This window comes from Cryptomeria japonica, chromosome 4 (genome assembly GCF_030272615.1).
Source record: "Cryptomeria japonica chromosome 4, Sugi_1.0, whole genome shotgun sequence".
NCBI classification, from domain to species: Eukaryota; Viridiplantae; Streptophyta; class Pinopsida; order Cupressales; family Cupressaceae; genus Cryptomeria; species Cryptomeria japonica.
The window spans coordinates 88,906,017-88,927,952 of record NC_081408.1 but is presented as its reverse complement, the minus strand read 5'-3'; the positions used below and the strand labels follow the sequence as shown (position 1 = coordinate 88,927,952).

Genomic DNA, 21,936 nt, shown 5'->3' with positions numbered 1-21,936 from the left:
GGAGTCGCCATCGTGATACCTACACAACATTTCAAAATTAGTCCCTGAGCATTAAAGAGTAGAAAATAAGACTCAAAAGGAAGATTTAAGATATTAATTAGGAAACCTCATGATAAATCTAGAGTTATCATTTCCTAATTAACTATGCAATACTTAGACTTTTCTAAAAAAAAGTCTAAAAATCAAACCTTGAACAAGGGTGTTAAGATGATTTCGCCATACCTCCTCTTGAGTATTAAACTCTAAGAAATGATGTAAAAAATAGGTTTCACTAGGCAAAGTGTAGATCAAAGCCATCTCTAGGATGAATTGCGCCTCCTCTAGCTTGGAAAGAATAAACTCCGCTTCCTTCTAGCCTTCAACACTTGAAAGAAATTCGCTTCAAACCAGCACTATTTCGCACCTCCAATTAGCTCTCCAATTTCGCACTTAAGGCAATGATTGAATGATTTGAAATGTGAAACAAACCCCTCCAATATATAGAGCGCTCACTTCTCTTCTCTCCAAGGCCGACTTGCCAAATAAAAGGTGAAATAATAAATAAAACCTCAAAAGAGTAGGCCGACTTGTCAAACAAAGGCAAAATAATGCCTTGTGCGCTCAACTTGTAATCTTTTATTTTTTAAAATTAATTTTAATACCTCTAAGATGCTTATTTTGATTATTTCAAGGTACAAAATTAATTTATTAAATTAAAATGCCTTTAGTTTAATGCGAATTTGATTTAATCTTTCCAAAGGCTTCGAAGTGAGCAATTTTGAGGAATTTGAGGAATATCAATGCTCAAATATGGTAAAAATAAAGAATGCTACTAACTTCGCCCTGGACCCTTGGCAAGGGTCAGGAGCGAACTTTCAATTTAGGCCTTGCATACCTCATTTTTCTTGTCCAAAACTTCATCTAGGCATTTAAATGGCATCTCTCATTGGAGTTTTGAATTTGATTTCATTTGATCTTTAGGAGGAATGTGTATTTAGGGTTTTTTCGCCCTGGACCCTCAGAGAGGGTCAGGAGTGATTTTTCAATTTTGCTCTTAATCCTTCATCTTTCTAATGTCAATCCACCTTACAAGGGTAAGCAATGATCTCCTTATCCATTCCATGCATGTTTGATTTGTTTTTGTAAGGCAAAATAGGTGCTCCAAAGATTTTCGCCCTGGGCCCTCAGTAAGGGTCAGGAGTGACTTTTGCAAATTTGGCTAGGATCATCAAGCTTTGGAGGCAAATCCTTGTTCATCATGTTTTGGAAGACCTTCTCTACCTTAGCACAACCTTGCCTTAGCACAAACTTGGGAGGAAAATGTTGGTTTTGTGATTTTCGCCCTGGACCTTCAGAGAGGGTTAGGAGCGACTTTTTGATTTTTGGCATATTTCTCCATCTTTTAATCTTCAAATCACCTCTAAGGCATAACATATCACGTTCTCCTCCTGTCCAAGCAAGATTTTGTCTTAATTCCACACAAAAGGGAGAGAACTTTGGAAATTCGCTCTGGGCCTTCAGAGAGGGTCAGGAGCGATTTTGAGTCTTTTGCACAAATTCTTGATCATTCCAACTTCAAATTACTCTTAAGGCGTAGAACATCATACTTTACTCCCTACTGAGTCTTGAGAATAAAAGCATCATCTCGAAATGCAAGCAAAATGGGCATACTTGGAAATTTCGCCCTAGACCTTCAGAGAGGGTCAGGAGCGATTTTCCCCATTGTCATCAAAATTTGCACTCTTACATCTCAATTCCACTTCAAGGCATTTCAAACATCGTTTCAAACTTGTGTCTAGGCTTAGCTTCACTCAATTCTGGAGGAAAAGGTTTGATTTTAGGTTTTTCGCCCTGGACCCTCAGCAAGGGTCAGGAGCGACTTTTTGATTTTTAGCTTATCTACCTCTTGTTATCCATCCAAATTATCTTCAATAGGCGAAACACACCTTTCCACATCCATTTCAATCATAAAAATCATTTTGACCTCGCAAGAAAATGTGTCTTTTGAAAATTTCGCTCTGGACCTTCAGAGAGGGTCAGGAGCGATTTTTGCTATTTAGATCAAAATTTCTTCACTTTTCTCCTTGAAACCTCTTTGCTAGGGAAGACTTCACCTTGTTTTGTGTTATGAATAGGTTTTTATGTCCAACAAGGGGTAAAATAGTGTGTCCACAAGAAATTCGCCTTGGACCCTCAGAGAGGGTTAGGAGCGATTTTGTCCTTCCTAGGCAAAAATCCTTCATCTCTTGATCTTCAAACGAGTTTGAGGGCTTCATCATGTTCATTTCACTACTCATCCTTCCTTTGATACCTCAACTTGACCACAACAATGCTAAAGATGACCTTCATGGAGAATTTCGCTCTGGGCCTTCAGAGAGGGTTAGGAGCGATTTTTTGATTTTGGCTTGATTTCCTCTTTTGTTGATCGTCCAAATTATATTCAACGGGTTAAACATGCTTTCCTTCATCCTTCAAATCATCAAAATCACTTTGACCTTGTAAGAAAAATGCACATTTGAAAATTTCGCTCTGGGCCTTCAGAGAAGGTCAGGAGCGATTTTCCCTTTAGTCTCCAAAATTCATCCTTTTTCATGTCTTCAAACCTTCAAAAGCATCAAGTCATGTCCAATCGCCCTTCCAGGGTACCCTGCACAAAACAATTTAGCCAAAATTAGTGACAAATAGGCTCAAATAAAATTTTCGCTCTGGACCCTTAGAGAGGGTCAGGAGCAAAATTTACAATCTAGGCTAAATTGCTCAATCTTTTAGTTTCAAACCACTTCACAGGGCGAGGTAAGATCATTTTCAAGGCCAGGAACAAGGTTTCAAATTCAAGCGAGTTGGCATATGATGTCTACAATGAATTTCGCTCTGGACCCTCAGCAAGGGTCAGGAGCAAAATTTCTAATCTTGGATAAAATCCATCATCTCAAAGTTTTCAAACATTTCCAATTTTCCCTTCAAAATGCCTTGCAAATCAAAATTTGGTCAGATAAGGCCAGGAATGAGTCCTAGGTTGATTTTCGCCTTGGACCCTCTGGAAGGGTCAGGGGCGAGATTCGCTTTGGACCTCCTGAGAGGGTTAGGAGCGAAATCCGCTTTGGACCCTCAGGAAGGGTCAGGAGCGGAATTTGACTTTTTGAACTCTCCGTTAGGATAATTTTATGGAATATAACATTTAAGTATAAGAAAGATTCTTATACTTTAAGTTATATTCCATATATACTTTCAGGATGTTTGAGAGTGGTTTCAGACCTCCAGGAGTTATGTTGCAAAATCTAGTTTTTAGAGGATTTTCAGTTTCCAGACTTAGTCAAATTTCAAGATCAGGACTTTCAGACTTAGCCAAATTTCAAGATCAGGACTTTCAGACTTAGCCAAATTTCAGGATCAGGACTTTCAAACTTAGCCAAATTTCAGGATCAGGACTTTTAGACTTCATCACTTATCAACTTGACCTAACTCAGGCAGAACCTGTTGTCCAGGTGATCCCCTTGGCGACACTCAAAACACAAAGGCTAACAGACAAAACCCTAAAAGACCTAGAAAACAAACCCTAGAAAGGAAAAAAGAAGGGGTCCCCATTTGCAATGGGGCGATGTGTGAATACGTCACAACAAGTTTGTAACAACATACTCTCCTTAGCCAATGAGAAAATTACTTTGAGTGAGTATGGACTACTTTGAGTGAGTATGGACCAATAGATATCAGGGGTAGGTACATCAAAGTTCATGCATTCATATATGAGCTTGATTCATCGAACTTAGACGTGTTGATGTGGAACCTTTCCGATTGGTGGAGTAGTGACTGGGCTGCCACCTCAATCTTGCACTTTGTAGATTTTATTTGATTCATCATCATGAAGGGATGTTGAGAGGTATCTCTTGATGAATGATGCAACTGGTTGAATGTAGCTTGAATGTAGCTCTTCGTTGTACTAACTTCTTCGACTCTTGGATTCCCAAAGGGAATTCAAGATTGTAAAGCATTCTTCCATCAACTGGATTATCTTTCCTTTATGCTTCAGTGCCTTGAAGTAGTTGGATGATTTCTTCCTTTCACCCTTTGATCTCTTCATGTCATCATGATATGGTGAGAATCTTTGAATATCTTGAGATCTTCTTCTCCTTGATGTTCTTGTGTTTGCTGATGAAGCTTCTTGAAGGCATCTTCCTTGTATTTTGTTCTTGGTGTTGAAATTCTCTCTTTAAGATCCTCACTCCAATCTTCTTCCAACCTGATCCTTTTGATCTCTTTCCTTACCTCCTGCAAAACAAACAATTGAGCATCAAACACATAAGATGTATAGCTTACATAATCTCTTAATTTGACATAATTTCTGATTTTGTATGATTTGCAGGTCCAATAGGTGCAGCCTTAGGGGAGATCGCCCCTTTGCTTGAGCAAATTTGTTGTCTTTTTGATGAATTCATTCCTTCCTTTGTGAACTTTTCTGTCATTATTGATTGGAGTCGTTGCTTGTGGATCAAATTTGAGTTTGATGTTGACTGAATTTGCTGTTGATTTAGTCAAATTCGCTGATGATATGCTTCCTGTATTAGATTTGCTGTCGATATAGGTTGGATTCCTTGCTCCTTTGATGAATTGTCCTATTTAGTGATGAAATTCACTTCTATTTATCACTGGATCTGCACCTTCAATGGTTGGATTCGCACTTGTGTTGATTCAATTAGCTGATCTGCTGCATATATTCGCTGCTGGAGAGGAAATTCGTTTTGAATTGATGTCCAAATGATTGTTTGAAAGTTTCCCTATATAGAAGTCTTAGGGCTAAGGACATGTCGCTTGGGGTAGGGGCCAACCTGATTTCGAAATAAATAAAGCAACAAATTACCTTTCTCATACTGGCCGACTTCACCTTCTTGCATTCGAATTCTAATTTTGAATTGATTTTGAGGAATTCGCTCAAGATGGAGAGTACGGTACATGATCTGGTAAAATTCATTCTCAATCTTGAGTAAGGTATAGGAGCTAATGAAAATTTCGCTCCAAAGCTTGAGTAAGGTACATGGTCTAGTGAAAAAGTTTGCTCTAGACCCTTGACAAGGTACATGACTTTAGGAAGAAATTCGCTCTGGATCCTTGACAAGGTACGGGGTTCAAATAAGAAACTCGTTCAATGTCCTTGACAAGGTACACTCCAAATTTCGCTTCAACTGGTGGCCAAGGTACATATTTTGGAGAAATTCGCTCCAACTTGTGAGTGAGGTACATAAACTTCAAAAAAATTGCTCTACTTAGCAAGCTTATGAAATTCGCTCTCCTTACTCAATTCATGATTTTCATCTATGCCAATCTGTGAAGTGTGCTCATAGGTGCTTGAACATGAAGTTTGTTTGAGTTTCTACCTTTCATCTACTTAAAATGACTCTTCCCAAACATTCAATCTGCTTATGGTAGTGGTCTTGCAATCTTCTTCGCTCTCCTATTTCCAGACGTGAAGCTGAAATCCAAACTTGAAATTTAATACATTCTTTGCTCACTCCTTTCGTTTCATCCATTCAAGTGCCTCAAATACTGCTCAGGAAGTCCACATCGCTCCCAACTATGAGTAATGGAAGCAGATTTTACTCCAACCAAGGGGGACTTGAAATTATCATGTGCTTAATCAAAACCTGTCATTTCAATCGGCCTCTCAATGTAAGTATAATCAGATCTCTTGAATGGTAGAGGAAGTCATTTCTGAATGGCTATCTTCCAGCTTGTTGTTGTCTTGAAATGTGAGTTGAATCTCAACGTGACTTGTCCTCCATGCTTCCTTGGGTGCTCATCTTTCTCTTTTCTTCTTTCTTTATATCAAACCTGGAAAGCAAGAAATATTTTGCATTAAAACGTTAAGAATGAAAACAATTTTCTGCAAAAATCAAACTTCCTACAACCCATTCAATTCTGAACATGGATTTCCAAGGCTGGACATGATGATACTGATTGAATCATATATAGGATATATCTAAAAATTTGCCAGAATCAGTCTGATCTTAAAATCAGAATTAGGTTTGCTAAAATTGCTGATACTTTACATCAAATTAGAACCTTGGAAAATGATCTGGAATTTCTTCAAAATCTGCCCCTTTGCCTTCAAAAGACTGGATAACAATGTTCTTAAATCAAACAGCATCTTGAAGGAGCATTTGATCAATGTGATGATCAAAATCTTGTTGCTAAAATTGCTGATCTCTATCACTAAAACTGCTTCCTAAATGTCTGATCTGAATGCTGTTAAAATGATACGAAATACTCCCTTTATATAGGCGTTGGAAGTTAAGGTTCTGTTTACTCTGCTCTTGTTAAAGTGACACATCCTCATTCAAAGGCCAGCTCCCTATCTTTCTGATGCCACACCTTGCAAAGAAATGGTGAGGTGGATGCTTTCCTTCTTAAAAAATATGCCTTAAAACTTTTTCTTCACCTTAGAGTTTGGTGGGGCCAAGGAATTCACAGGAAATATTATGCCTTAAAACAAGCTTTCCAAATCTAGATTTTGTGAGGCCCAGCAATGCAATAAAAACATTCTAAATTCCCAAGCCAAAAGTTAGTGGGTCCCAGCAAAGAGTCCTTTAAAAACTTATTTAATCCTCTCTTTTGAGTTTAAAGTGGGGCCCAAAAGATGATGTGATACGGTGGAGAGAAATATGAGGGGGGAGTGGTAGGAAATGTTAAGGGTAGCTGTGGAGAAAGAGGGGGAATGGGATGCTGGAGGAAAGGGGGACATAAGGGTAGGAAATACGTAGGGTGAGGAGGTTTAGGATGTGGGAGGTAAAATGGGTTGGTGAAAGGAGTTAGGATATATGGGGAGTAAAATGGAACGGGAGGTATAAGGGGTAGTGGAAGGGTAAAGGTGGGGTAGACTAGATGGAATGAGGGTTGGGTAGGGTGGTAGCTAAAGGAAAAGGGTATGATGGTACGTAGAAGGGCAAGGGGTGTGGTAGGGTGGAAAGGGACTGTGGTTAGTGTAGGAGATGGGGTAGGATAGAAGGTAAGCATAGGGGAATAAGGAGGTAAAAGGTAAGGTAGGGAGGTAGGGAGGTAGGAGGTGTGTTAAATGGAAGTTGGAGGTGTAGGGAGGTATAGGTAAGTGTAAATATAGGTGAAGGGAAGTGGATGAGTATACTAGGATGGGAAGAGGGTTAGGTAGATAAAGTATAGGTTAGAAGGTGGGAGGTGAATGGGATGGAAGGTAAAGGTAAAGGTAAAGGTAAAGGAGGTGGAAGTTGTAGGTTAAGGATGTGAGATGGAAGTTAGGAAATATAAGGTAGGTTATGTAGGTGAAGTAGGTTAGGATATGGGGATGGGTGGAAGGAAGGATAGATGGAGTATAGAAAGGTAGGTGGGCAAAGGATATGGTAAATGAAAGTGATCGGTTTTTGGCACCCACTAACAGGATTGGGAGAAGTGGAAGGGATTATGCCTTGGCTGGGCAAAGGGATTGTTGAACCTCACTTCATTCTTAAGAGGGGGACTTGATCAACTCCTGAGCAATTACAAACAAAAGGTTAATAGCAAAGACTCGACAACAACCAAGCTAAGATGACTAATCTAGAAAGCGAAAAAGTGGGGGGTCCCCATTTGCAATGGGGTGATGTGTGAATACCTCACAACAGGATGCTAAGTTTGCCAAGAATCTAATCTTCCACAAGTGTACCAAACATGTGGATCTTCATTGTCATTTCATATGGCAACTTGTAGAAGATGGATTGGTGATGTCGTAGCATTGTCCAACTGAGGATCAAATTACAAACATTCTTACCAAGTCCTTGAGTGTTGACAAATTTGTAAAATATTGGGGTAAACTTGGTGTAGTTAGTAGATTGATCGTTAAGGGAGGAGGGTATTAAAGTAATATTGTAATATTTAAATTTTAGTTTATAATGGTCAATTAAGTTTTTAGGATAGACTTTAGGAATATTCTTTTATTCTTTTAGTTAAGTTCTTAGTTGTCAATCTTATCCTTTATGGATAGATCTTTTGTATCTTTTATTTAAGGAGACTCCTTTGGTCCTTTATTAACATCAAATATCTTGGTAATCGTTTGGTGTCATATTTTTTGTAATAATTTCAGAGGGTGAATAAGGGAGTATGATACATGGCTTCAGGATGATACGGGGATTTAACTGCTAATTCCATTTGATTTTGGTCACTGTTAGTAATGAGATGTTAGCTACTTTGTTTTACATCTGACTGGTAGCCCACAGTTATCCTGGGTTAACTGTTTTTTAGTACACAGATGTACCATGCATGTTTTGGGCCTTGATGATAGGCTATTATGATCATCTGTTTTGTGTATGTTGCGTGGTTTCAAGATGATATAGGGCATTAACTTCTATGTCCACATTGTTGGTTTTTTGGTTCTATTTTTGTTACTGTTTGTAAGGAGCCATTAACTACTTTGTTTATCATTTGGTTAGTAGCCCATATTTATCCTGGTTGTAACTGGTTTCTAGAGCACACACTATTCAATTTTTGGGCCTTGATGAGAGGCTATTAGAACTCATCTGTTTGAGTGTGTTAATTATTGTCTTTCTTGCTATCTGGATCTCAAAATCTTCCAAACCATCAGTTGGTCATATTCTTATGTCATTTTGTTTACAAATAATGTTTTAGCTTTTCTACTCCATATTAAGAGTAATTAAAGGATTATCATGGATGCATATTGACTCAAGTACTTAGGGAATTTGAAAGTTGTAATTCTTATTTAGCATCACTGTATTGTTGAAAGTGCATCTAGAAGTATGCTATGTATTGCAAGCTTAATTCTCTTACATGCTCCTTTCTGCAGTGGTTAATTATTAAGCAGTCATAGGACTGTTATCTTTCAACCCATTAAACTAGATTGAATAATTTTTAAATCACCTGAAGCTCTCCTTGTCAGGTATTTTTAAAGCTTTAGCTATCTAATTTACAGGGATCTTATCAAAGTCAAAAGCCAATCATTAAGGATAACTGGAAGTTCTGGTTTGTGTTCCAAAATTTGTTTGTTTAAGGGAGTGATGAGTTATCCATGAAATAGCTGTTGACAATTTAGTTTCCATTTGGCAGACGAATCTAAATTTGCCCTTATATTATTGTATTCTCTAACATTGATAGTGACTCGTTGTTTCGTTTTGAAACAATATTTTAGTCCATTCTTGGTAATCCTCTAATGTTGATTTAATTTCTTAATGTTGCTTTCTTGAAAAATTTGCTGACTTTATTATCAGTCGCTAAATATAAATCATGAAAGCTTGTACACGCTTTGTATTTGCTCAGTAGCGGTACTTTGTATCTTTTTTCTTTTTTTCAAGTTTTAGATTTATTTTTTTATTTACAGAACCTTTATTTTGTTACAGGTATAATAGTGGGAAGCATTTACTTGATGTTACAGAAATTTTTAATCAGCTCAATGGCGAGAAAAAATACCGTATGATCAAGCTTGGCTATTATCTCACTCTTTTCTGTGTTGTTATCTACAGGTCTGATTCTATCTTTAATTTTAGAGTGTTGGATCTAATGCATGCTAGATTTCCAGCGATGTTATTGATATGAAGTAATATAGATGGCTAAAAGGAAACTGATTGGATGCTCTTCTATATGTAGCAGTGGTATTGACAATTTGCTAGAGCAAACAGGTTATTTAATGTGTATTTGAGCAAATTTTTTCCTTTATTTGCAGGCTGCTTTATGCTGTAATTGAAGAAGATTATTGAATGATGCAGTTCTCTACTCAGTCATGTTTTTAAATCGTGAATGGTGTAATATTTTCTCTTTAGAACTGAGTCTTCCCACACACCTCTACTGTGAGGTCACGGCTAAAATCTGGCTATGTTTTGGTTCAATAATTATGAAAACATTAGCCTGCACCTTTGATGAATCTGTTCTATGACAGACAAGTTTAATGCTATCTAAAGTTGCAATCTCATTTTACTTCCCTTTCTATAGCCAAAACTTTGTATCTTTAGAGTCAATATTATCAGCTTTACAAGAGTATTTTGTGTGTTAATGTTGACAGATAAAGGATAATTAACTCCAACTAGCTATATCTGCGGATGATTTTCAGCTTGGATCCAAAAGTATTCTGATCTGAATATTACCATCTTTGAAAGTATAACAAAATGTCAAAAACATATGCATACTAAATAGTTTGTTTCTTGTCTGGACATTATTTTCCTTTCTGCATGATCCAATACACATTAAATTGTTTTGTTATGGTACCAGCAATGTGGGTGTCACTTTCTGTTAGGGTCACTGTGCTATAATTAAAACTTTTGTTGGCTTCCTGGACTCGCTGTTTTGGATCGAGATTCAATTTCTACTGCGCACTTGTTGACTGCAATTGGAAGTATTTGAATTTCGCAATTGAAGGGGAATAATCGGTTGCTTCTGTTTACTGGCACTTGAAAGGTTCTTAGTATCATGAACTTATCTGGGCCTCTTTGTTGTGTGCTCAATAAAAGGATAGTGGAAAACCAGATGCTTACCGCAGCTGGGCAGGATGCACATTAGTATTTGAATGTGTTGATCTTGTTGGACAACATTTATGTAGGTCAAAAAAGTAGTCTTAGTTTTGAGAAAGAATCTATACTGGGGATGGTATTGATTATCATACGCCAATGCAACATATTTGCTCATTTAGCATTAAAGGAAGACATTCTAGTAGGTGATATACATACATGACAACCTGAACTGATTTTTGGGTAATTTGTGGATATAAATGTTACTCTTCTTTAAGCTGGTTCTTTTTATATGTTAAGTTTTGGAGTCGTAATGATTGAGCGTGCTTATCTCATGGACAATGGAAGGGTGCTGGGAGCAGTTTCTTTACTTGTCTAATTTTCCAGCTTTTTGAACCATTTGAAAAGTTCAAACCAAAAAAATTCTCCAATGATGTACTTTGTTTCCTTGCAAGGAAATAAAGTTACATACTTGAGTACCTTTACATGATGCCGCTAGCACATGAATTGCTTGTTATTTTTTGATTAAGATAAGTTGGTTTTGAAGGGATTATAAACCTTATACATTAGATAGAAAATCTCAAAGCCTACAGAATGATTCCGAGATGGGACAAACACAAAACAATAGTAGCCAAGCTGCCAGGCAAGATCAAACATAATTGCAACCAAGTTGCTAGGTGTCACTACTCGATTTAGACGAATAAGTTTTAGACTAAGTTGATAAGTTAGGCATTGATATTACTTGACAATATGGTGTTTGATGCTATTATTTTGACATTATGACGCTTGGCGACATTATTATGCTTGATGACATTTTGTTAATGTGATGATTAATTATTATGCCAGTTGATGATAATTATGTGATGATGTTAATAATATTTTTTTATATGTAATCTGATGACTTTGTTGAGCGGGAGAGGGAGATGGATGCAGGGACGGCTGTCGAAGACGGACATATGATCGAGGAGGGGTCTCCTAGCTCGTTGGCTGTAACCTGGGGAATATGGCTTATGCATTCACACACATGTAATAATTAAACAAATTAATTTCAATTTGAGAAGTTGATAATGAATAACATTATGATTTAATTGAAGCATAACATATTAAATTTAAATTAAAAATGTTAAATAAGGGATTAAAAGTAAATGAAATTAAAATATTAATTCAAATTAATGACTTATTTGAATTCAAGCATGTTTTAATTCTAACACTTGAGTAACTGAGTTCAAATTTTGATGGACAGTTATACTCCCAGTAACTTCTTGTCAACTCTCTAGTTGTTTTCCATAACTGGCTAATCAATCCAGTCCAACTCTTGATCAACTTTCTTAACTGACTAATCTAATTGAGTTTACTCTTCTAACTCTCCAATCACATTGATTTTTCTGCTTTCAAGATCCACTTTTCCTGGATGAAAACCTCAGCCAAATTATTTATAAATACCGAGCCAGTTATCATATGAAAGACGTCGAAGTTTTAGTCATCACATTTTTTTTGTGCTGAGTCGATTTTCTTAGGGGGGTGGGGGGGTTGAATTGATTGTCAAGGGAGAAGGCGCTATTGTCTTACCATCACTCCCTCTCCTTTCCACGTGCTGATCGGTGGGAAGAGCACCAAGGAAGTTCTTTTTGTTATTGAGGAACCACACCTCCCCCTTCTCACTTTCCTTTCCTACAGATTCCCAACGCCTGATGTTCTAACGCCCCCATCTCCTCTCACAGTGGCTGCAAGGTAATCTGGTAAATTTTGTTCTTATTCCTTTTTTTAGCAGACTTCACATATGGATTTGCTTGGTTTTGGTTATATTGCTGGCTTAGTCTTGGATTGTTAATTACTTTGGTTTTATAGGAATCGATCTAAATCGATCCCATGAACAAAGGGACTGTCGCTCCCTCCCATACTTTATTTTCTTGCCAATCTTATCGCCGCACACTCTTCTTTGTTTTGCTTATGACTCAAATCGATTCTCTTTTGAAAAATGTGATTGCCATTTCATTAACTCTTGCAGATTTCGTTGAAAACGTGGCAGAGATATATATTTAAATCGATTTTTGATTACTGATGCTTTTTTTAGTGTTCTACCTCTTATTCCAGATTTAGCATGAATTGATTTCCAAGAGGACTTTGGCTATCGCTTTTCTATATTTCTCCCTTTTGCGTATTCATTGGTGCTCAGATCTGGATTTATATGTTTGATAAGACCAAATCAACTCCCGTGAGGCTATTTGCTCCTTTCAAATTCCTTGAAGAATAATCGATACACCCTTGTGGTTCAAATCGTCACTTCTCTCATTTTTTTTTAATGATCGTTTGTTTTCATTAAAGAGTCGATTTGTTTATTTTGTGATTGAATCTCCATTATTTTTACACAACTTTAGAGTAGGCTTCTTTGATTTATTATTGATGCTGTCGACTCTCTTGATTTAATAATGATAATACTATATATATTTAATTTCAGTTATATTAGTGATAATGTTTCCAAGAATTGGGGTAATATTGGGTTTAATTTTAAAATGAAATTTAAATGAAGGTGAATTTCTTGAATGTGAGTTTGATCGGAAATATAGAATCAAACAAATAATAATAAATTTCATTTGGGAGGGATAATTTTATCTCATTGTCAATGGTGGATGTGTTGGAAAGGTGCTTGATTTTGGGATAAAGAAGGGAAGGGTGTTTCCACCTACACCAAAAAAGTTAAATTGGCCAATACAATTTTCTCCCTGTCATAACATGTAGCTAAGTTCAACAGGTTGGTTGTTAGATACTACATGCACGCATAGGTCCATTTCCAAAGGTTGATGTCGATTTGCTAGGATACTCTGTCGTGAGTGTTGAGACATGGACCAGTTAGGACTCGAACCCAGGACTTGCCATATACTGCTAGAGTTCTCTACCACTGAGCTACAGGCTCTTATTGGACCAGTCCATTCTCGGTCCGGGTGTGGCTTATTTCCAACACCAACACCCCCCTTAAGCCATGCCTTTCGTGTGCTTGGGGCTCTTAGCTTGGACATGGCTTTGATACCATGTTGAGACATGGACCAGCTAGGACTCGAACCTAGGACCTTCCATATGCTGCTGAAGTACTCTACCATTGAGCTAATGGCCCCTGTTGGACCAGTCCATCGTTGGTCCGGGTGTGGCTTATTTCCAACACCAACAGTGAGGGACGGGAGCTTGTCATGAGCACCGGGAAGCGTAAGCTTCGATTGGTTGGGCGGATAAAACACCTGGCTCATATGTACAGCTTCCAGATTGCAGATGGAGGCGAGTTTGATGGTTAATCCAACTAGATACAAATCTATGATAGGAGGTTTACTGTATTTAACACAAACCAGACCTGATATTATGAATGAAATATGTATTGTTTCAAGATTTCAAAGTAATTCTAGAGAAAATCATGAATCAGTAGTAAAAAAGGTTTTCCGGTACTTACAAGGCACTATAAATCTTGGATTATGGTATCCTAGAGATGAAAACTTTGAATTATGTGCATACATAGATGCAAATTGGGCAGAAGATGTGGATGATAGAAAAAGCACCACCGACGGAGCATTCTTTCTTGGAAAGAGATTGGTTTCTTGGTTGAGTAAGAAACAGAGTTGTACATCTTTATCAACAACAAAATCAGAATATGTTGCAGCAACAACTAACTGTACACAGGTACTATGGCTTAAGCAAATGTTGAAAGACATAAAGGTAAAATGCAAGGAACCTATTACCATATATTGTGATAACACTGCAACAATTGATATATCTAAGAATCCTGTACTACATTTTAAAACAAAACATGTTTCTATCAAACTGAATTTTCTAAGGGAAAAAGTTGAAGAAAAGGAGATAAAACTGGTTTATGTGAACACTAAAGAACAACTTGCAGATATTTTCACAAAACCTTTGCCTAAGGAGACTTTTGAATATCTCAGAGATCAGCTTGGAGTCATACCACCACTGGTAGAAACTTAGACAGTTGATGATTGTCATCAACCGACAGAATTAAAAGACAAAACTTTTACTCCGGCCTTTGATGAGGAAACTACTTCTCAGGGGGAATAGTTGGTATTTTGTATATGAACTTGGTATTATTGTAACTTTGGCATTTGATGTCAAAGGGGGAGAGATATCTATGGAAAAACACATTATCTTTTGGAGAAATTGGTATGGAAACTTTGGAAAACACATGTTGCTCCCAGGGGGAGAAATTGTTGTTTGGGAGAGACTATTACTCTCTGTATTCTAGTTATGATCTTTTTAGAGATTGTTGGTATTTGGCATTTTTGTTTTGGCACTTTGATGGTATGCACACTCCAATGAGACATTGTATGTGATTGAAGGTTTTGTTATTGATGGCAACCTTACAATCCTATGGCACCGGCAAGGCATTACATTGGCATCAACAGAACACACTCTACACCGGCACTTAGAACACCGGCACCGACACAGAGAAAGGAAGCATACCGGCACAGAGGTCGACAAGATTTTTGATATATCATATTTTGTTTATTATTTGAAAAGCTTTGTAAGCCGATTTGATATCATTGTAAAATGACTCTTATATATAAAAAAGATCATTGTAGACATTTTGCAAGTAAGTGATGTAAGCGAAAAAGTAAGGAGAAAAGATTAAGCAGACCTAGTATGCGAAATATAGGTTAAGGGGTATATGTAAAGAACAGAGCAGGAACTGGTACTGAATCTGGCATTGAAGATGCTATTGTAAAACAATACAAGTTATTGGATTTGTATAATCAACATTGTAAGTCAGTGAGACTTCCCATTTGAGCAGTGAGCTCTAGGCAGTTGGCCTTCCTGCATGTGCAGACCCCTATTGTAAATAATATTCTCTTATTGGCCAGTAAGTGAATATTGTGGGTCACAAATCCCACCGAGGTTTTTCCCACACTGAGTTTCCTCGTTAAATCATTGTGTTATGGTGTGATTTTCATGTGGTTTCTTTCATTTCTGTTTATTGCATTATTTCTTGCATACCGGTACACTGTTACAATATGTTCAACATGTTTTAAGTTGATAAATTCTAATTACTGGTTAGATACTGATTCACCCCCCCCTCTCAGTATCTGTGAGTTTCCTAACAGAGGCTACATCCGAAGACAAATATTCATGTATTTTATTGTGATATCTTGTGTATTATGTTGTATTATTAAATCATTGAAATAAGACCAAACATGGTGTCACGATTTAAGCTATGTAAGCCATGTAATTGGTCTATGAGCTCTAATGATGTAAACGCGTCAGGAAGTCGCCATGAAATATGTAACTAACCGAAAATTAAGGAAAACTACTAAACACTAACCTACGAACATGTGTCCTATTTGTGCATGATTGTGGAATGTGTGCCTTCACATTTAGTTTTCTTTCATTTCATGAATGCTTGGGTTAAGTTGATGCTACTTTAAGTTTTTCCAAGTTTACTTTAACCATACATATGCAAGGAGTTCTTTGAATGCTTGACGCTCAAGTTGGATGGTTACATTGATGCTAAGTTATCCTTAGTAAAAGTCGTTAAATTGACATAGTGTTCATAGTTTTTCATACACACTAACTATGGTATCTATAATTTAACTCATTTATATATTCACTAACTAATTGGATAGAACATTTATCCATTTTGTCAATTTTTTTTTGAACTTATAGATCTTACTTTATATTGAATGTAGTATTTTGCACTCATATTAAATGACAAATTGTATTCATTTGTTTAAATGCAAAATAGTTAACTTAAGGCTTGCATTTATGTTACTAGAAATTTACTTTGATTTAATTAGAATCAATTATGTTGTTTTTTCTAAGGTTAGGACTAGCGGGTCCTTACACTAGGCAAGATCAAACATAATTGCTACCAAGTTGCTAGGCACAAAATAGTCCAAGGATTCAACCTAAACAATACTTGACCCTCTCCAATCATCTTCACACCCTTAACTATAGTGTGCGATTGAGAAACAAATTTGGGAAAACCCTTTTTCCACTTTTGGACAATTATCCAAGAAATGTTATCTAAGTCCTTGATTCTAGTTGAGTTGGTGGGTGATAGTTGGGTTGGGGGGTGGTGTTGGGGGTGTGGCCACCCCCTCAAAAGCCCATCCATATGCACAATGCAAATAGCGGAACATGAAGAAGGATAAGCCAACCAATGAACAATTGTATCATGAGTTAGATGGGTTTAGGAGCCAAAGGAATCATAGTAGTTGGACTTTGTAGAGCCATTCCAATCCCCTAAGAAAAACCATAGGGAACATGATTCACCACAAGGGGAACAAGAGACAAACTAAGAAGATTCATCATCTTTAGAGGAACCGTCAATTAGAGAATCAAATGTGTAAATGGTCAAGTGATCACCGTGGGCATTCTTCCACCATGTAGCCTCACCTTTATGTTGAGAAAGTGGACAATCAAAAGCCGTGTGGTTGTGTCCACTGCATATACCCCACCATCAAAATAATATACCTATAAAAACCCTTGGAGATATCTATGTCTACTAGAATATGGGCATAAATAGAGTGACCCATGTAGGAAGTAGTAGAGCCAACCTTCAAGAATCAACCAATGACATTGCCAATGTTCTCATAGTAGGAGTCTTCCTGAAATTGGAGAGGAATGTTTACTAGTTAACCCAAATTGGTTTGATATTGAGAGGATCTGAGAGGGGGTTGAAGGAGGTAAACCAAGGCTCGACAAAGAGGTAGTGCTTTCCCCACATCCATAACCTACTACCAAGCACCAAATCCCTATCCCATGCAGACACAAAATCCGGTATGGAGAAGTTGTTAGCACAAGGATATAGCCTAACCTTTCCAACAATAAGAGGCTTCTACAATTCTAGAACTTAGGTGTGTAATTCAGGAAGAAGACCACAAATTGTTAAATTTGTTGCACAAACCTTAATGAAGATAAAGTCTTCATTTTTTATCATGTCCTATACACAAATCATGATTTATTTTTTCCTTTTGTTATTTCTTTATAAGCTCATTTATCAATTTTGCAAACAATGAAGTTTGAACATTGGGTTGGGAATCATAGTGGTAGCCAAGCAAAACTTATAGATTTTTCACCTAATATAAATATCAATTACCAGCTCAACAAATCGAAAGGTTTAAAATGTTTGTTAAATTGTAAAGCCTTGCAAAGTTTTTGATTAAAGAAAAAATGGGTTTTGAAGGGACCTAGAACCCTTTACAAAAAAAGATTAGTTTGGACTTAACAAGACATTAAGCCAAAACAGATCACTACAACTAAACCACCCCATATAAAACATATTCAATATTACATCAATGGGGTAGAGACATAACTGACCCTCAAACAAATAGTTGTCATAAAGAAGGAACAAGAAATAACTAGACAACCAGGGATGAAACTCTCAAAACCAAATATAGGGTTTTTTTAAAAGTAGACTCCCACAACCTAAAACAACACTAAAGAAAGACTTTAAAAACTCCAACCAAGGCTCTCCCAACTTAAAATCATCAATATTTACAGTTAGCACTACTCTTGTGGGAATGGAGAGTCATGTCAAAATAGGGTTTAGAAAGCTTAGCTTTCTTACCCTTAACCATAATTCGACCCTCTTCCACTTGCACTGCCTTACTGTGCCAAGCGAGTAAAAATCCACCTTCATTATGAGAATGAGTGCCAACAGAAAGAGCATCCACCATTTCATCATCAGTATTCCTCCTTACAAACATAACAATGTCAAAATATCCACCAGATTTGACAATTGGAATACTATCACAAGACTTTGCAGCCCGAGGCCCATTCCCACTCTCATTAGGGGAATCAACGTGAACAACTAACACAACATCATCGTTCCCTCCATTTGTGACATCCAAAGAGGATGCTGCATCAATGTTCCCACCATTTGTGGCATCTGGAGGGGAAGCCGCAAAACCTTGTGATTCCATCGCGACCACCTGAGAAAAACTCCTCTATTGCTTAGAGTTTTTCTCAACCGTATAATGCTATTGGGAAGCCCCTTTCCACCATGAAGCCGACATTGTCTTTTTCTCTAATCCACATTGTGCAACCGCATGACCTATTTTAAAATATCTTCTACATCGAAAATGTATTTCTTCATAGTCCAAAGATTGAACCCAACAACCCTTAGAAGATTTGAGATATATCTCAGCAGGCAACCCTTTTGAAACATCCATTTCAACCTGAATACATGCAAAGGTGGAGTGAAGAATATAAGAAGATTCATCATCTACCATCAAAAAATCACCAAGGGCTTCACCCACTTCCTCTAAAAGAGGATCAACCCAAAGATGAAGGGGAAGATTAGGAAGTTGAACCCAAATCAAGATCTTGTTAAAAGTTTTAGAAGAAGGATTGAAATCTGAGTGCCAAGGTTTAATCATTAGCATAAATTTGTCCTCCCAACTAAAATAATGATCACATAATATTATATTTCTATCCCGAGCATTCTCAAATTTTGCAATGAAAAACCCTTTAGCCATGGGGTAAATATGAACTTTACCAGTAACGAGTGGCTCCTAATGTTCTGAGATCCAGGAGTGTAGTTGAGGGAGGTTAGGCCAAAAAACCCCTAAATCGACAGATAACCCCCTGTGTGGAAAAAATAGAAACATAGTAATCAATTTCCTCTTCTGTCTTTGCTTTCATCTTAATGGAGATGGCATTTGAAACAGGTATAAACCCTTGATCAACATTAAGTCTCTTCAACCCTTGTTGAAAACGAGCACTCGGAACCCTAATCTATCTACCAGAGTCGGCAACGGTAGACACCATCACACCAGAACCAACCTTAGCGGTGGAAACATTCACCTACTAAATTCCTAAAAGACTAGGGACCTTCATGGCCTACCACTCTTGATTGATAATATTCAATTGCCCTAGAAACAATAACCCCCTATTAGTTGAAATCTCCTTGGAGAGAGTGGCATAGGGGAAGCAGTTCATTTCATTTTTTAGTAGACCTTTCTAGAGAACCAACAAAGGCCACATTAGAGCACTTACACTTGGCATGTTTCCTTTCCATCTCTTGCAAAACTTGCATCGAGACCATTGATTTGTTGATCATCTCCTTGCTGAATGCAATGATATCTTACATAATTTTCATCATTTTCTTTGTTTGTCCTAGAGATCAATGGTGGTCTTCTCCATGTTATTCCTTTCCTCCTCTAAGAGTGCATTGGATTTTAAAGCAATCACCTCATCCTCCAAGGAAGCCCACTTGCCGCTAATGAAATCAGTCTAGCACATGAATTGCTTGTTATTTTTTGATTAAGATAAGTTGGTTTTGAAGGAATTATAAACCTTTAAAATAGATAGAAATCTCAAAGCCTACAAAGTGATTCCTAGATGTGACAAACACAAAACAATAGTAGCCAAGCTGCCAGGCAAGATCAAACATAATTGCAACCAAGTTGCTAGGTGTCACGATTCGATTTAGACAAATAAGTTTTAGACTAAGTTGATAAGTTAGGCATTGATATTACTTGACAATATGGTATTTGATGCTATTATTTTGACATTATGATGCTTGGCGACATTATTATGCTTGATGACATTTTGTTAATGTGATGATTAATTATTATGCTAGTTGATGATGTTAATAATTTTTTTTTATATGTAATCTGACGTTTTTGTTGAGCGCGAGATGGATGCAAGCACGACCATCGAAGATAGACATATGATCAAGGAGGGGTCTCCTAGCTCGTTGACAGTAACCCAAGGAATATGGCCTGTGCATTCACACACACACATGTAATAATTAAACAAATTAATTTTGATTTGAGAAATCGATAATGAATAACATTAAGATAATAATTGAAACATAAGATATTAAATTTAAATTAAAAATGTTAAATAAAGGATTAAAAGTAAATGAATTTAAAATATTAATTCCAATTAATAGCTTATTTGAATTCAAGCATGTTTTAAATCTAACACTTGAGTTCAAATTTTGATGGAGAGTTAAACTCTCAATAACTTCCTGTCAACTCTCTAGTTCTTTTCCATAACTGGCTAATCAATCCAGTCCAACTCTTGATCAACTTTCTTAACTGACTAATCTAAATGAGTTTACTTCACTTCTAACTCTCCAATCACCCTGATTTATCTGCATTCAAGATCCACTTTTCCTGGATGAAAACCTCAGCTAAATTATTTATAAATACTGAGCCAGTTATCATATGAAAGACGTCGAAGTTTTAGGCATCACTCTTTTTTTTTTTTTTTTTTTTTTTTGTGCTGAGTCGATTTTCTTAGGGGGTTGGTGGGGTCGAATTGATTGTCAAAGGATAAGGCACTATTGTCTTACCATCACTTCCTCTCCTTTCCACGTGCTGCAGAGGGTACCGATCGGGGGAAAGAGCAGCAAGGAAGATCGATTTGCTGTTGAGGAACCACACCTCCCCCTTCTCACTTTCCTTTCCTACAAATTTCCAATGCCTGATGTTCTAACACCCCCATCTCCCCTCACATTGGCTGCAAGGTGATCTGGTAAATTTTGTTCTTATTCTTTTTTTGTAGACTTAACATATCGATTTGCTTGGTTTTGGATATATTGTTGGCTTAGTCTTGGATTGTTAATTGCTTTGGTTTTACAAGATTCGATTTGGATAAACCAAATCAATCCCATGATCAAAGGGAATATCGCCACCTCCCATACTTTATTTTCATGCCAGTCTTATCGCCCCACACTCTTCTTTGTTCTCCTTCTGACTCAGATCGATTCTCTTTTGAAAAATGTGATTGCCATTTCATTAACTCTTGTAGATTTCTCAGAAAATGTGATATATATATATATATATATATATATATAATTTTTTTTGATTACTAATGCTTTTTTTAGTGTTCTACCTCTTATTCCAGTTTTAGCAGGAATTGATTTCCAAGAGGGCTTTGGGTATCACTTTTCTCCATTTCTCCCTTCTGCGTATTCATTGGTGCTCAGATCTGGATTTATATGTTTGATAAGACCAAATCAACTCCTGTGAAGCTGTTTGCTCCTTTCAAATTCGATGGAGGGCACTTGTTCAAGTCCACAATTAAAGAGAGATTAGCCATATAGGGCAAATAATTGTAGGGTAGGGTTAGGCTCAAATTATAGTAATAAAGTCTAAGAATCAAACCTTGATTAAGGGGCTAACCATTAGGTTTTGATTGAGTTGCCACAATTGACTGAGGCAGAGAAGAGTGAATACAAAAAGCAAAATTTATCTTTATACCATGTCTAAAATGATTTAACATAGGGAAGAGTTGAGATTGAAATATTTTAAATATGTGGTCAAGAGTCATATAACTCATCAAAACCTCTACAACATCCTTCCACTCCCTTGGAAGATCCTCCTTGTTGAACCATTCTACAAATGATTGATTTTTTCGCCTTTCATCAAGGATTTCTTGAAGTTGTCATTGTAATTTCCTTTGGGTTTCAAAGGAAAAGATACCAGTGGCTACATAGATAAGCTCAACAAACAAATTAAAAGAAATCTCTATGAAATCAACTCAGCCTGAACTTTCTAGG

General features: G+C 36.9%; 1 protein-coding gene across 1 annotated transcript in view; it reads left to right on the top strand.

Annotated features, from left to right (window-relative positions):
* The window catches only part of LOC131032905 (protein cornichon homolog 2), a 100,658-nt gene extending 90,545 nt beyond the window's left edge, over positions 1 to 10,113 (top strand). Inside the window, exons 3-4 of the mRNA XM_057964006.2 lie at positions 9,327 to 9,449; positions 9,650 to 10,113. Coding sequence (XP_057819989.1) covers positions 9,327 to 9,449; positions 9,650 to 9,683 — 157 coding nt within the window. The 3' untranslated portion in view covers positions 9,684 to 10,113. The remainder of the gene's footprint in view (positions 1 to 9,326; positions 9,450 to 9,649) is intronic.
* Positions 10,114 to 21,936: the final 11,823 nt, after the last annotated feature.